Below are 16,681 nucleotides of genomic sequence, written 5' to 3' on the forward strand. Positions count from 1 at the left end.
CTCTTCCTTTACTCTGTCATTCTGTGGTTTGTGTATCTCTCTCTGTGTTGTGACACTGTTCAGTGAATTGAGACAGAGCTTTTCACTCAGAGTAGTGAGCATATGGAATAGGTTGCCAAGTTAAGCCATTGAAGCAAATAGTATAAATGGGTTTAAGAGACAGCCGGACACTTTTATGGAGAGAGGGGAGATTGAATGATAGAGCAACCAAGTGGGGATCTGAGGTGGAAATGAACTTAAAATAGTGACAGTCAGGTTGAGTCAATGTCCTTTCTTATCTGGCACTTCCTTACCTGTCAGCAAAAACATGCCTCTAAAAGCCTACAATAGGGAAGGTGAAATATTCTGTCGATTAAAGAACCCCTGAGACAGGCAGCTGTTTTAGTAAACTTGTCTCTAACACATTAGCTCTTTGGTACAAAAATAAGAGACTTGTGTCTCTCAAGTAGATGGGACATGTTCATATTCTGTATGTATACTTAAAAATAGGACACCAACTTAAATGGGGGGTTATATTTATCTTGGTGCAAATATACATGAAAAATTCTGAAGCAGTGTTAGAGAATTTCAAAAGTAAAGGGCCCAATGGGAGCAATCCAGAGTTAAACTGCTCAAAGTGGCAAGGTCTGTAGGGCTGTTTTTCATTGTCCGGAAGCCTTTATGTGAGATGGAGAGGAAGCACTTTTTATCCTAAACTCGGGGTGGATACTGACACTTTCCATCATAAGCAAACTACACAGCCTTATTTGTATTGCTTTTCCAACCTAGAAAATGAAAATGCTTCACTCAGCGGAATTTATTGAGCGCTTACTGTGGGCAGAGCACTGTACTAAGGTCTTGGGAAACTACAATACAGTAGAATTGGTAGACATGATCCCTGCCCTCAAGGAGCTTCCAATCTAGCCTGGGAGTTTACAGTCTAGGAGCTGCATGGCGTAGTGGATAGATCACGGATTTCGGAATCAGAAGGTCATGGGTTTTAATCCTGGCTCCTCCACTTGTCTGCTGTGTGGCCTTGGGCAAGTCACATCACTTCTCCTTGCCTCAGTTTTACCCGTCTTCTGGGGATGGGTTCATTCAGTAATCGAGAGGGAGAGGGAGAGAGGCAGAGACAGAGAGACAGAGAAACACTGGGGACGGAGAGCCTGAGTTTTGTATAAGATTTATTCCGTGAGGCAAATTGAATTATTTAGTTGTTTAGGCGCAATGGATTGAGTTTCCCTTTTGGGAGGAATGTAATCAATTAGCAATATTCGAGCTTCCCTAATGGGAGGAACACAATCATACGTTAATCCCGCATGGGTGAGGTGGCTAGCTCTCACCCATGTGCATTCCCACTCAGGACGAATCCACTTACTTTCCCACATGGGAGGAATCCATTACATTACCCGCACATGTGGCGGGCTGCTAGCTCTCACCATGTGCTCTCCCTACATGGGAGGAATCCACTCATGATCCCCCTCTGCAGCGGGGCACCTGGGTCCCACCCATGAGGCACTCACCCGTCCCGCGGCCCTTGCCTCAGTGTGTTGGTTCTGGTTGCAGAGTGGGCACCTGGCCTTCTGGGCAGGGAAAGACACGTGGGCCACTGCTGCTGTTGCGGTGCCTGCTCCTCCTGCTGCTGCATGTCTTGGTGTCCTGCAAGGATGACACGCAAATTTGTGAAGCGTTCCACATTTTTCTGGAATGCCTTCCCTCCGCACATCCGCCAAGCTAGCTCTCTTCCTCCCTTCAAAGCCCTACTGAGAGCTCACCTCCTCCAAGAGGCCTTCCCAGACTCAGCCCCCTCCTTCCTCTCGCCCTCCTCCCCCTCCCCACCCCCCCGCCTTTCCTCGTTCCCCTCCCCACAGCACCTGTATATATGTATATATGTTTGTATGTATTTATTACTCTATTTATTTTACTTGTACATATTTACTGTATTTTATTTTGTTAATGTTTTGTTTTGTTGTCTGTCTCTCCCTTCTAGACTGTAAGCCTGCTGTTGGGTAGGGACCGTCTCTATATGATGCCAACTTGTACTTCCCAAGTGCTTAGTACAGTGCTCTGCACACAGTAAGTGCTCAATAAATATGATTGAATGAATGAATGCCCCCGAAGGTCAGAGGCAACAGGTATTTATCACCTGTGCTCCTAGGCCATTCCAGCTTCCGGCCTCAGTTTATCCAATCTTTGCCCTTCTCCCTCCTCCATACCTAATTTGATTGGCACAGCGGCAAGGGACACCTTCTGTATTCCCGGCTTGGGCTGTCAATCTAGCAGTTTTGGTTTTGGGGGCGGTATCCCACCCTCACTTCCGAGTTCCGCCTGAAGGCTCAGGTGGTCACAAGATAGCATTTGACCTTGAGATGGTCACCCTGGGAGACTCAGTTACCTCATCTGTAAAATGGGGATGAAGACTGTGAGCCCTTTGTGGGACAGGGACTGTGCCCAACCCGATTTGCTTGTATCCACCCCAGCACTTAGTGGAGTGCCTGGCACATAGTAAGTACATAACAAATGCCTTTTTTAGAGAAGCAGTGTGGCTTAATGGAAAGAGCACGGGCTTGGGAATCAGAGGTCATGGGTTCTAATCCTGACTGTGCCACTTGTCAGCTATGTGACTTTGGGCAAGTCATTTAACTTGCCTGTGCCTGTTACCTCATCTGTAAAATGGGGATTAAGACTGTGAGCCCCAAGAGTGACAACCTGATAACCTTTTATCTATCCCAGTGCTTAGAACAGTGCTTGTCACACAGTAAGCACTCAACAAATACCATTGCTTATTATTATTATTAATTAATAGTAATGATAATTATGATTTACAATTAATGCTTGAAACCATGCAGGATAATTAGGGAGTCTGAAGCTACTTGAGGATGGGGCGACCATTCGCTTTACTTGTCCTCTTCCAAGTGCTCTTGTACATGTAGGCCTTCAGCAAAAAAGACTGAGTCAAATTCCGATTCTGGACTCTTGTGCAACCTTTGCCTTTCTTGACATCCCACTCCTCAGCTAGATGGGTCTCCTCACTTTGAAAGTTTCCCTAAAGCTAAATTCAGCATTAGTGTCTCATTCACCCATTACATTATCACTTGGACATTACTTATATAACTTATAACATTGGGAACTTAAACCAAAAAGGTAGAATGTCATGAATGGGGAAAAAATGTGCATGTTTGTAAATGTATATGTAGGTAGCATTGCACAGTCTTAGCAAATTTATGAAAGACGTGCTCATACTCTCCAGGCTGCTTGGAAAATATCAGAGAAATCACTCTAAATTGTCTGGGAAGGTGCATTACCACAAAGATGCTATGTTCCCAACACTTCAACATTTCTAGACTGTGAGCCCATTGTTGGGTAGAGACCGTCTCTATATGTTGCCGATTTGTACTTCTCAAGCCCTTAGAACAGGGCTCTGCACACAGTAAGTGCTCAGTAAATACGATTGAATGAATGATAATGGAAAAGTGCCTTTATGCTTTCGTACTGAACAGTCTTCCTCGATCACAGTGAGAATTTTAGATAAAAAAGGAAAACAAGTAACTAACAATTTACATGGAGCAGTTGTTGAATAGTCATTGAGGGAATAGGAGGAGGCTTGCTTCCAAAAATAAAAGTTGAATGTGCTTTAGTCCTTGCAAAGCAATGAAAATCCAAATGTTTATGAGTATTTTGTAGTTATTTATTCATAGTTAATATATTTTCCATTTCTCACTGGGACTCATAATTTGTTTATCTGCATAATAAGAAATATTGGTTGGTGTTAATTAGAGATTTGTCTGCGATTAGTAACACCACATTGTCAGAGTAGCATACTGTAACTTTTGGGTGTGATCTTGCTTTCTGATGGTATTTTCGTTACTGTATGTACTCAACTCCCCTCCAGTCCAACACACACACACACACACACACACACACACACACACACACACACACACACACACCCGCCCCCCCTGCTCCTTGCCTGTGAATTTTAATGAGCACATAGGTCTCCTTCCCACCAGGGAAAGGGTATCTTGGTCTTTAGCTAGAGAAGGAAAGGGGCATACCATTCTGATTCAGGACTGCGTGATGATAGCAATGATTGCTGTGGGGACCTTTTAATTTAATAAATGATCTAACCTCTATGGGCCAACTTCCTTGTGAGAAATGGAGATAATTCTGACTGTTGAATTGGAAACTGCATAAAAAACAACTGATAATCAAACATATTGAAAATGGGAAAGTTTCTTAAATTCCAAATGCTATCCAATTGTTGGTAGTTGTTTTAAAGGATACCAAATTCAAGAGTAGATGAAGGAGTCTTGCCTTTTGGGCATGACAAAACTGGTTAGTTAAGGTGGAGACCAGGTGCATAAAGAGGCATGTAGTCCAACCTTTTTCTCACTTCAGAGACACACTTGTGCCACTTAGGCTCTTGGAAAACCCAATATAGAATAATAGCAATACTCTAATCTTCAGACTAGTTTACCCAAACAGAAATAGAAAGGTGGTCCTTAGAATGAGGGCAGATTGATAAGGCTTATGAGCACTGAACCCTTGTAGTATGGGCACAGACTTGAAAATCCAGTGTTTAAAACCCTTTTTTTATGGTATTTGTTAAGCACTTATTATGTGCCAGGTGCTATACTAAGTTCTGGGGTTGGTACTAGCTAATAAGGTTGGACACAGTCCATATCCCACAAGGGGTTCACAGTCTTCATCCCCATTTCACAGATGAGGTCACTGAGGCATAGAGAAGTCAAGTAATTTGCCCAAGGTCACACAGCAGACAGTTGGTGGAGTCAGGATTAGAATCCAGATCCTTCTGATCCTGAGCCCCTGCTCTATCCACTTGACTACACTGCCTCTCAGCCCAGATAAACTGAGCATGGGGAAGCAACTCAGGAAATTTTAATGCTCTCCTTGGATACTGTCAGTTTTGGGTTGTACTCGTATTTTAATGAATATCCAAGTTTATTGCCGCTCTTAGTTTTTTCCATTGAAATGGCAGTTCCAATCACTTTAACCCAAGTGGACATGTCTAGATTCTTCCTGAATTAGTCTGGTTCCTTAGTTGCCTCTTTCATCCTTTCCTTTGCCACATCCACCCAAGAACATGTAGATCCAAAATTTGGTGCTACTATCATCCAAAATTTATTTTTTTAGCTAGACAAGAAAAGCCTTCACTCTTGTAAAGGAAAGGGGGTGCTAAATGACTTCCAAAAGTTGGTCAAGAGCTGTCATGTAAGGACAGAACACGGAACATAGATGAGAAATGAGACTTCCAAAAGTTGGTCTAGAGCAGGCATGAAAGGATAGAACAATAATGATGGCCACAGTAGGTAATGCAGGGTGATTCTGCCCATCTGATAAGGGTGATGAAAAAGGAAAGCAGTAGTGAGGACATGATTCAAGGAATTGAGAAAGCCCCAATGTGCCTTCCCTAAATGCCTCGAAAGGGAAGAAGCTGATGAGTATGTGTTGATTTTTTCACTTCTCTAGATGGGGAAGCCCTGTTTACTAGCTGATGACTGACAGACTTAAAATGGAGTGGGGGTCTCAGTGTGATCACCTGCAAATGAGTAAAACCCACGGCGTTGGCCCCTTCTGATCTAATGAAGCAATACAGGAAACTGTTGGCTCCGAAGGAAGATATGGTTCAGCTGTGAACCCTGCCTGGCCTCCCAACAGGGGAAAACAGTGGCTCTTTGAAGAGGTTGAGCGCCTGACTTTGATTTTGAAATCTCAACACTGCCATCACTAGATATGCATCAGTCAGTGCACATGAATGTGCAGAACTGGAGCTGGGCTGGACAGAAGGGAGAAAGAAAATGGCCCTAACAAAAAAGTGAAGTGTTAGCTGGTCCTCGAAGAAGGAAATTGGAAACTTACATGGTGGATTGTTCACAGTGTATCAGAATGAATTGACCGGGTGAGGTCAGATATAAAATATCCTCAGGGTGGATTCAGCAAATGTTGATTGCACATTAGAGCTGCTGAATTTTCACCAGTCATCACTGAGAGAGATTGGCTGGCTATCACATCATTTCATGAAACAATTCAGAGTTATATTTTAGTTTACTGACACTCAGTTGAGGATCACGAATTTTAAGAACATATTTTCCATGAAAGAGGTCCATTTTTCTTTTTAGAAATCTTTGTTACAGTTTTTTGTTTAAACCCATAAATGTGGTTGATGACATCTTCCTTAGGAAAATATTTTCTATTCCTTGGTGGCACATGTGTATTAGGTCTCCTATAATTGTCCTTACTCTGAGAGGATTTCTTGCTAGCATTATAAGGCTTTTAACTCTGCTGAGGTTTATTTAATGGAACTGGGAAGGGAGAAACTTATCTGCAGCCTAATCCCTCTTGAATGTTTACATTTGTCTGCCAAACTAAATGCTGTTTAAAGTGGTAATAGTCATTTACTCTATAATAGCCAATATGCAGCTGCCAAAGTTGATTGAAACATATTAAGAGAAGTGATAATGCTGCCACATAATGTGAAAAGTTAAGTTGCTTATCAGTATATTTTGATAAGCTACTTAAATTTTACAGTAGCATATACAGGCTTCAAACAAATGTTAACGATCGAGTGCTGTTCACTTTATCTGCCAGTATATTGTATCTCACTTCATTTATTACTACAAGCTGTACAGTTAGTAACCATGGGGGCAGTGATTGCTTTAGAGTTGGCAGGTTGTAGCTGCGTGGTGTAAAAGCTTTAAATCTTGTCCAACTTTATCAATAATATAGGCTGTTAGCTTCCCAAGACATCTGTGATAAAGAAAGTAATGACTTGATGTTTCGTACTTCTAGTTTGCCTATTCACCCTGCTCAGGGGATATTTTCTGCAGAGATTTTTGACTAGAATGGAAGGAGTAAAATAAAAAATAAAGAGCACCCCAGATGCATGGTATAAATATCCATCGAAATGTCCAGGTTACAGATATGTCTCAGTTGTCTTTTTTTTGCATTCAGTGGAAATAGCCCTAGAAGGCAGTGCTGAAGTAGTTTAGAATGAAGGTTAAGAGACAGTAAGATTGCCAGCCTAACCACAATTTCATGGACAGGTAATGGCAATCGGCGATAGTGGTGAGATATAAATTTTGTTTTTGTGGCAAAGACTGGTGATTATCCCGGAGTGGCCAGTCCTAGAGCATCAAGCCTACAGTGTGTTCTTCAGGACATTTTTCCTCACCTTGCGGCCATTTAAAACTCTGTACACTTTTGAGTTGTATTGTTTCAAGTATCTGAGCTTTTCTCCAGTTACATTTGTGTTCCCAGAGAGAAATGAAAACACTTAGAGATTAGGGTTGGATGCATGTGCTCTGTTCTAAACCTCCTGAAGCCATCCCTAGAAAGCAAAAAAAAATGACAGTGTTTCCCCTCCATGTGGGCATGTAGTGATATTTGCAGAATTAAGGGTTTCTTAGGCCAATTTGGTGGGGTGTGTGGTGGATGTGCATTTTTGGTGAAGAATCTTAAAATTCAGTTTTAGTTCATGGTTCTTCAGTTTGAAATACTGATGTACCGTAAATTTTCTGGTTGCAGGGCAAGTGATTATTTCATTCACATTCTGTTAAATTTCCCATAAAGCTGTCACGGCCGTGCCTATTCAGCTTTCCTTCTTAGGTGGGAACATTTTTTGAAGAGCCACATGGTACTTCCAGTAGTATGTAAGACTTTTAAGAACAAGCCTAAAAACTAAAGTGAACTGGTAGTGAATTACTTCATGGTTTTAGTTTTATGCGCTAGATAATTATACTTAGTGTTTTTCTTTTTTCTTTTCTAGTTACCTACCCTGGTTTGAAGTTTTTTATAAACTACTCAACATCTTGGCAGATTACACAGCAAAAGGACAGGTACTTCATTTGATTTTTTTTACTAAGTATTTAAGGGAAAATTTAAGTTCCTTTGTTGTTACTTTTCTTCTAATTTAATACTTCTGTTTATCACTTACTGGAACTAAGCTGCCTGAATCTGTTAAATATGCTTTGGAGATCGACCTTTTGTGGGGAGGAGGGGTGTGTGTGTGTGTACATTGTGCATACACACACACGCACGTATATAAACATATTTGTTATCATGGTATTTGAGTGCTTACTGTGTGTGGAGCATTGTACTAAGTACAATGCAACAGAGTTGGTAGACATGTTCCCTGCTCACAATGAGCTTAGAGGGGGAAAGAGACATAAATATAAACCATTTATAATATATAATTCATAGATATGTGCGTATGTATTTTTTTCAAAGATGCTGCTTCTAATAGTAAGGTTCTGTCCATATATATGGATTTATATATATATATATATATATATACACATACATACACACACACTCACACTCACACACCCACACACATTCATACACATGAAGAAAAGATGCATGACCAATGTTCTCTTTCACTTTTTGTGCTTTAAAAATATTTTTTATTATGCTGACATGTTGGCTCCTATCATTTTTGCAACTGCTTCTTGGTGTCCTAATCTCTGGAAAGCCTTAATTTAAACAGAATAACCCTCAATCCTTACCACTATCTGCTAGGCTGGTCTACTTATTTCATGTGGCCTCCCAGCAGCCCACTGCTATGTAATATTGTTTGTGACCAGGCTTCATTATGTTTCTGAATAATTCATTTTTTCCCACCCTGCTGGTGTGTGCCCCTTTTCAATTCTATCCCACTCTGCATCAGTTAGAAACTCCTGAGTTTTGGCTTCATGGCTCTCTATCAACTCTCTCCCTCTTACTTATTTCACTGTTTTTTCTCTTTATAACCCAGTGTGCTCACTTCTTTCTCCTCAAGCTATTGTACTCACTTTCCCCATTCTTATGTCTTCCTCCTCCCTTCTGTTGCTCATGCTCTTCCCCCAGCCTGGGACTCTTTCCCCTTTCAAAACTGTCAGGACCATTTTCAAAGCCTTTCTGAACTCTCCTCAAGGAACCCTTCCCTGATCAACTTCTTTTCCCCCTAATAATAATAATATTGGTATTTGTTAAGTGTTTACTATGTGTCAAGCACTGTTCTAAGCACTCAGGTAGAAACAAGGTAATCAGGTTGTCCCACGTGGGGCTCACAGTCTTAATCCCCATTTTACAGATGAAGTAACTGATGCACAGAGAAGTGAAGTGACTTGCCCAAGGTCACACAACAGCCAAGTAGCGGAGCTGGGATTAGAACCCACAACCTCTGACTCCCAGACCGTGCTCTTTCCATTAAGTCACGCTGCTTCCCTAGATTATATCACTGCAATCTCAGCACTTCTACACCGACTTGTATCTGTTTACTCACAACCACCCTTAGGATTTCAGTTCAAATTGTATGTACCTATTATTTATGTCCCAGCTTATATACTTACCCACTTTTCCTTTGTCCTCCTGTCTTGAAATTAATTTTGTGCCTTTCTTGGCCTGGCTTGTAGGCTACTTGATAATGCTGCTAGCACTGTTGTACTCTCCCAAGCACTTAATACAAGGTTCTGCACAAAGTAGGTGCTCAATAAATACTGTTGATTGTTTGACCATACAGTAGCTGATTGGGTATTCTGCTACCATCACTAGTGGTGAAACTGTGTGAGCGTCGTGTTGGCTCTGGTGAGCTTGTTTTAGTAATTGCATCCCACAATATGATGTCGAAAATGGTTAATAGGTAATGTGGGCTGGTTCTCCCATTTCAGAACAAGGACTGAAGGCCAAATGGACTAATGGACTACTACTACTAATAATAGCATTTATTAAGCGCTTACTATGTGCAAAGCACTGTTCTAAGCACTGGGGAGGTTATAAGGTGAACAGGTTGTCCCCCGTGGGGCTCACAGTCTTAATCCCTATTTTACAGATGAGGTAACTGAGGCACAGAGAAGTTAAGTGACTTTCCCAAAGTCACACAGCTGACAAATGGCGGAACCAGGATTTGAACCCATGACCTCTGACTCCAAAGCTGGGGCTCTTTCCACTGAGCCATGCTGACGTCATTACAGTTTACAGTGGTGTGTGGCTGGATGCTTTTTATCAACAGACTGCTGTCAGTCTCCCAGGAGCTACACTGGCCTTTTTTCTTCCATTCTCTACTTCCATGTCTATTCATGCTTCATGTGATAGCATATTGTCTAGGAAGTAGTACACGTAGAACACGTGTTTCCATTATGCACTTTGGGTAAAACCTGGCCTCAGAAGTAGGGAATATTTACCCAATGCACATTTGTCTGAATATAAGACAACACAGTGCAAGAAGGTAGAGTTGTGTGCCTGCAAGAAAAAGGAAGCCACATGGCTTAATGGACAGAGCATGGGCTTGGGAGTCAGAGGGCGTGGGTTCTGATTCTGGCTCAGCCACATATCTGATGTGTAACTTTGGGCAAGTCAGTTCACTTCTCTGTGCCTCAGCATCTCATCTCTAAAATGGGGATTAAGACTGTGAGCCCCATATGGCAGAGGGATGATATCCAACCTGATTACTTTGTTTCTACCCCAGTGCTTAGAAAAGTGCTTGTTATGAAGTAAGTGCTTAACAAATATCACAATTATTAACTGAAATAGGGTAAGTACAGCATAGGTTTTCTTCTATTCTATTTATTTTATTTTGTTAGTATGTTTGGTTTTGTTCTCTGTCTCCCTCTTTTAGATGGTGAGCCCACTGTTGGGTAGGGACTGTCTCTATATGTTGCCAATTTGTACTTCCCAAGCGCTTAGTACAGTGCTCTGCACACAGTAAGCGCTCAATAAATATGATTGATGATGATGATGATGAAGATAGAGTTCTGCAAGAATGCAACTCCTGCGTCATGAGAGAACTAGGTTTATTCAGGGACAGCATTACATTCTGATTTTAGCAAAAAATCTGTGGTTATATTTAGGGCTTCTTCAAGCATGTTTTCTTCAATCCTTTGTTAGTCTGTAGCACTGTATTGACACTGCCAAGTGGCTGATAATAATCTGCATGTTTTCTTGAATGTATGCCTGCCTGACCCTTTGCCCATCACCATCAGAATAAAACAAAGCTCCATGAGAGGTCCAGATTTGATCTACCTATTCTATGACACGATGCTTTAGGATGCAACAAGGGTTTGGAAAATAGAGTTAACATAATTCTTCCTATCCACCAGGAAACTTTTTCAACATAACACGTCCTCCCCTGAGCCCTAAGCATCATCAAAAATTTTGAGATAGTAATATCACTTTTTTTTGGTGTTAAGCACTTACAATGTCCCAAGCACTGTACTAAGCACTGGAGTACATACAAGCTAATCAGGTTGAACACAGTCTGTGTCCCACATAGGGCTCACAGTCTTAATCCTCTTTTTACACATGAGGTAACTGAGGCACAGAGAAGTTAAGTGACTTGGCCAAGGTCACACAAGTGGCTGAGCTGGGATGAGAACCCAGATCCTTTGTCTCCCAGGACCGTGCTCTTTTCACTAGGCCAGATTGCTTCCCACTATAGCTGGTGTCACATAGTCAAGTGATCTAAAGCTTTGAAGCTTATTGAATTTTGGAAAGGGCATTGAGTTATTTTCCCCTTGGGGAGTGATATCATGGCACCTCCTAAGTTTAATATTTTTGGTGGATATTGTCTTTATTTAAACCTCCTCAGCTTCTTATTTTCACATTCATTCATTCAATCATATTTACTGAGTGCTTACTATGTGCAGAGCACTGTACTTCATACGCAAGACACTTAGTCATGAGGATTTTCTTCTCCAAATGAATGATTTGTTTCATAGGGAAGGGTGACAAGTGTGCAACAAGGGGACAAAGAAAGAAAAGGAGTGTGAGCCATGTTCCCAAGTACAGGGAGCTCTCTTATAATGTGGGGATTAAGTTACTGGAGAATGGGGAAAATCATCTTATAGTAATCATTAATTCAGTGGGATTTGATGGGTCACGGCCTGGTTTGTAGATACTGCCTTTAAAGACATTTTCAATATAAATTCCTGTATTCTAATGTCTACAACAAACAGAGCACTTTACAGCTTAGTGTACTTTGTTCTGTTAAATACAGTAAAGCGGCAAAAACATGGAGACATAGTCTTGTATTGTTCAGTACTATAAGGCTGAGGCCGAAGCTGGGAAGCTCGCAGCAACATGCTTGGGTGATGCTACTTGCTTACACACAGATATTTCTTCGTCAACCAAATCTACTTGTGCCAACTCGTTGATCATGTTATATTCACCCTGTACAGAATCACGTTGTGGATGGAACATTCCCTAATTCTACCACTGTATCATATCTAAATTATATACTGAAAACGTGTGTTATAGCAAAACTAGGTGTATGTGAAAGGCTTTTATGGGGAGGGTGCAGACCAACTGCTCTCCATAACCTCTGAGATTTAAACAAGAAGAAATAGACTTAAATTATGCAGCCAGGATTATGGTTTGACAAAATTACTTCTTGGTTATTAAGATGATAAAAGCACTGGAAGAGGTAACTGAAGAAAGCTGTGGCATGTCTGTTCCTGGATATCTTTAAGGAAATAAACACTTTTCTTTCTACCCTGGATGACTTTAACACATTAAGTAAATTGGAAACAGTGGGCTTGACCAGGTGGTCACTCAGCTCCTTTTCAATGTAAGATTCTCTGATTCTAAATGTTGGATCATACCTCTCTTAATTTGGGATTCTGGAGCTCCCTTGCTTCTAGGAGGTTGGTTTCCTTCCTCCCCAGTTTACTCCTTTTAAAAATCTTCCAGGTCAATTGGAGAGTTGCCATCATATATTTAATTGATATAACAAGGTTTAAAAATCCCAGCATACTCTAGGCCTGCTGCTGCACATCTTAATTTTGCCCTTCCCAGCTTGGCAACTACATCAACATCTTTGCTGGTCTCCCTGCCTCCAGTCTCTCCCCTCTCCATTGTATATTTCACTCTGATGCCTGGATTATTTTTCTACATCTCCATTATGGCACACCTCCCCATTTCTCTCCATATCAGGTCAAAGCTCCTGACTACTAGCTTTAAGGCACTAAAATAATCTCTCTCCCTTCTGCTTTTCTACTCTCTTCTCCCACTAAACCCCAGTTCATACAATTCATTCCTCTCAAGATAACTTACTCACCAGGCCAGCTGTCTCTGACCCTCTTCCCTCCCAAAAATTCCTTTCCCCTTCACTTTCTAAAGATCACTGTTTGCCCCATTTTCAAAGGGCTTTTGTTGCCACATTTTCTCCAAGAGGTCTTCCCTGATTAATTCCTAATCTCCACATTTTATATTCCCCAACTGTCCCTTCAGCAGTTCTGCACTTCCAAGCAATTATGTACTCTTAGCCCCAAAGCACTTAATACATATATTTATGCTCAATTTCTTCCTCCTCTCTATAATTTATTTTAATGTCTTCTAGATAGTAAACTCCTTATGGGCAGGGATTATTTATACTCATTCTAATTGTACTTTTCCAAGTCCGTAGTACAGTGCACTGTACACAGTAGACACTCAAAAACCACTACTGATTGATATTTGCTTGGTAAGATTGACTATTTGGGGTAAACTGTACTTCAGCAGACATTAATTAGGTGTCCTTGTAATTATAATGATGAAGAATTATAACAAGTATTAAGTACTTCCTATGTGCTAAATGCTGTAATGGATATAAGGCTATGGGATCAGACTCAGTCCTAGTCTCACAAGGGGCTCACAATCCATTCTTATGCCTATTTTATAGGTGAGAAAACTGGGGACCGGAGAGGTTGGGTGATTTGCCCAAGGTCACACAGTATTCTAGTGCTAGAGTTGGAATGAGAACCTAGGTCTTTTGACTTCTAGTCCCATACACCTCCCCTATACTTCATACTCCTTCCCCCTTCAAGTCTTCCAGACAGGAAGCCTTCATTTTTTAGAAGCTAATGTTACATCCTCTTTTCAGAAGTGTGATTTAGATCTGGGTTTTGATTTTTGCCTTTCCAGCTTGCTCCTTGACATTCCTGGAATGGATCACCATGTTAAAATGTTAGGCAAGAGTCTGTATATTAAAGGGAAGTGGGACTAGCCTCTTGACTACTCTGGTGAACCCAAGGGAGATTTAAGTGGCCTGTGATGTGGAATGGTTTCCTCCAGTGATTAAACTTCCTCTGGTTTATTCCAGTATGGTGTTGAGGGCCGATGATTATTATGTAGTAGATAAGTGAAAGCAGCGGTTGGGAAGAATAATTCTTTGGAAAGTTTAGACTTTCAGAATCCCCGGGGAGGTAAGCGTCTCAGTGAATAAAATATCACATCAAGCTATTAATATTGTTGAATCGACATAGTAAAGCTGTTGATATATAATGTTACAGATTAAAATAGACAATTGTTTAAAATGATTGAATTGGCAAATTGTTAATGGGCCCAATTCAAAATGGCTCTAACATTTAAGTTCAGGTATTTTCAGATTTTTATGGGTTAGTGGAAAGAGCATAGAACTTGGACAGGAGCCCTGGATTCTAATTCCAGCTATGCCACTGGCCTGTTGTTTGACTTTGGAGAAGTCACTTAACCTCTCTGTGTCATTCATTCATTCAATTGTATTTACTGAGTGCTTACTGTGTGCAGAGCACTGTTACTAAGCAATTGGAAAGTACAATTGCAATAAAGAGAGACAATTCCTTCCCACACCAGGCTCAAAGTCTAGAAGGGGGGAGACAGCCATCAAAACAAGTAAACAGGCATCAATATAAAGAAATAGAATTATAGATATATACATATATACATAAGTGCTGTGGGGTGGGGACAAGGGGGGAAGAGCAAAGGTAGTGAGATGAGGTGACACAGAAGGGAGGGGAGGCTGAGGAAAAGGAGAGCTTAGTCTGGGAAAGCCTCTTGGAGGCGGTGTGCTATCAGTAGGGCTTTGAAGAGGGGAAGAGTGATTGGCGGATTTGAGGAGGGAAGGCATTCCAGGCCAGAGGTAGGACGTGGGCCAGGGGTTGGCATTGAGACAGGTGAGATTGAGGCACAGTGAGAAGATTAGCATTAGAGGAATGGAGTGTGCGGGCTGGGATGTAGAAGGAGAGAAGGGAGGTGAGGTAGGAGGAGACAAGGTGATGGAGAGCTTTAAAGCAATACATAAGTGTTGTGGGGCTGAGGGTAGGTGAATAAGGGGTACAAATCCAAATGCAGAGGGCAGCAAGAGTGGGAGAAGGGGAATTGAGAGCTTAGCCGGGGAAGCCCTCTCAGAAGAGATTGGGTGTAGGTGGAGAATAGAAGGCGACCCGGAATTGAAACTTGAGGGACAACCACAGCAGAGGGTGGGAGGCAGTGGAGGAGCCCATGAAAGAGATTGAGAATGAGTGGCCATAGAGGTAAGAGAACTAGGAGAGGATAGTGTCAGTGAAACAAAGGATGGATAATGTTTCCAAGACAAGGAGATGGTCAGCAGTGTCGAAGGGAGTTGAGAGGTCGAGGAGGATTAGGATGGTTTAGAGGCCTCTGGACTTGTCAAGAAGGAGATCATTGGTGACCTTTGAGTGGGCAGTTTCAGTGGAATAAAGGGACCAGAAACCAGATTCGGTGCTGGGGGCAGTGGTCAAGGAGAGAACTGGAGGAAAGGAAGTGGGGGCAAAGGATATATGTATACACACACATAAAAAAAACTTGCTCAAGGAGTTTGGAGACAAATGGTAGGAGGGAGATGGGACAATAACTGGGGGGAACCTTGGGGTCAATAGAGGTTTTTTTTTTAAATAGGGGAGACATGGACTTGTTTGAAAGTAGTGGGGAAGAAGCCGTTGGAAAGTGAACTGTTGAAGATGGAGGTCGGGGAGAGGAGAAAGGAGGGGGCAAGTGTTTTGATAAGGTTCAAATGGATGGAGTTGAGGCACAGTTGGAGAGAAAATGTATTGTCATCCTATTGCATCTCTTGTTCATTAAATAGGGGGCACTCTCTTGGTCCACTGGTTCTGGCATCTGGGCACCCATTGAGCCCTAAGAAGTTGCAGTAGGTCAGGTGCCAGGCCTAGAGGGACAGGGAACAGTTGGAAGTACTCCACAGGGTGCCTCAGTGGTGGTGCTGGGAAGCTGGGTTGGCGCCCTCTTCCTCTGTTCCTCTAACTCCAGCACAGAGCAACCCCACTTCCTTAGCACTACCATCGCCGCACATACCAGTTGCCTAGGTGTGGGCTCATGCTTAATGGATCCCAGCCCCCAACTCCCAGAAAAAACATAGTAGGTAGCCATGGCCACTGGGCCACTGGGACATAACAATGCCTGCACCTCCCCCATCCACTGTCAGCATGGATGAATCCTTCCAGTTCCTGCTCCATGCAGCCCTGGCCATGGTCTCCCTGGGGCTATGGGGAGTGCCCACCTGCAACTCGCGAGCCCAGGCACTGCCCGGTTACCTGGCTTCACTCAGCTGGTCTCGCTGGCTCTATCTACAGACCCCCACCCCGCACCATTACACTTTTCCTCCTAGCGGGGTGAGGGGAAATTGGCAATCATGCAGCAGTGTAAATCAATGAATAGATAAATGTTTGCGGAGACTTTATTTCAAGGGGCAGCAGGAGGGGCATTAGGGGATCTACGTACTTAAGTGTCCTGATGCTGCCTCTGTGGCTTCAGCCTGATGCTCCCCAGTAACCTGGGGCCAATAGCAGGCAAAACGGTTCAGGACCGAGTGTCTTACAGCTGATGGAGGTGGTCCCACGTAATTGCACCCTGCCCGCCTGCCTGCCGCCAACCATCAGAGGGGTGGGAGAGGAGACTGCAATCCCATGATACGTACAAACACCTGCAGGGA

At 42.5% G+C, this 16,681-nt stretch overlaps 1 protein-coding gene across 4 annotated transcripts in view; it reads left to right on the forward strand.

Annotated features, from left to right (window-relative positions):
• DENND1A (DENN domain containing 1A) overlaps positions 1-16,681 on the forward strand; it is a 514,969-nt gene that overhangs the window by 211,233 nt on the left and 287,055 nt on the right. For all 4 annotated transcript variants that reach the window (XM_038744796.1, XM_038744798.1, XM_038744797.1 and 1 more), the window contains exon 6: positions 7,766-7,835. In XM_038744796.1, coding sequence (XP_038600724.1) covers positions 7,766-7,835 — 70 coding nt within the window. The remainder of the gene's footprint in view (positions 1-7,765; positions 7,836-16,681) is intronic.

Source organism: Tachyglossus aculeatus, chromosome 4 (assembly GCF_015852505.1).
Source record: "Tachyglossus aculeatus isolate mTacAcu1 chromosome 4, mTacAcu1.pri, whole genome shotgun sequence".
Classification (NCBI taxonomy): domain Eukaryota; kingdom Metazoa; phylum Chordata; class Mammalia; order Monotremata; family Tachyglossidae; genus Tachyglossus; species Tachyglossus aculeatus.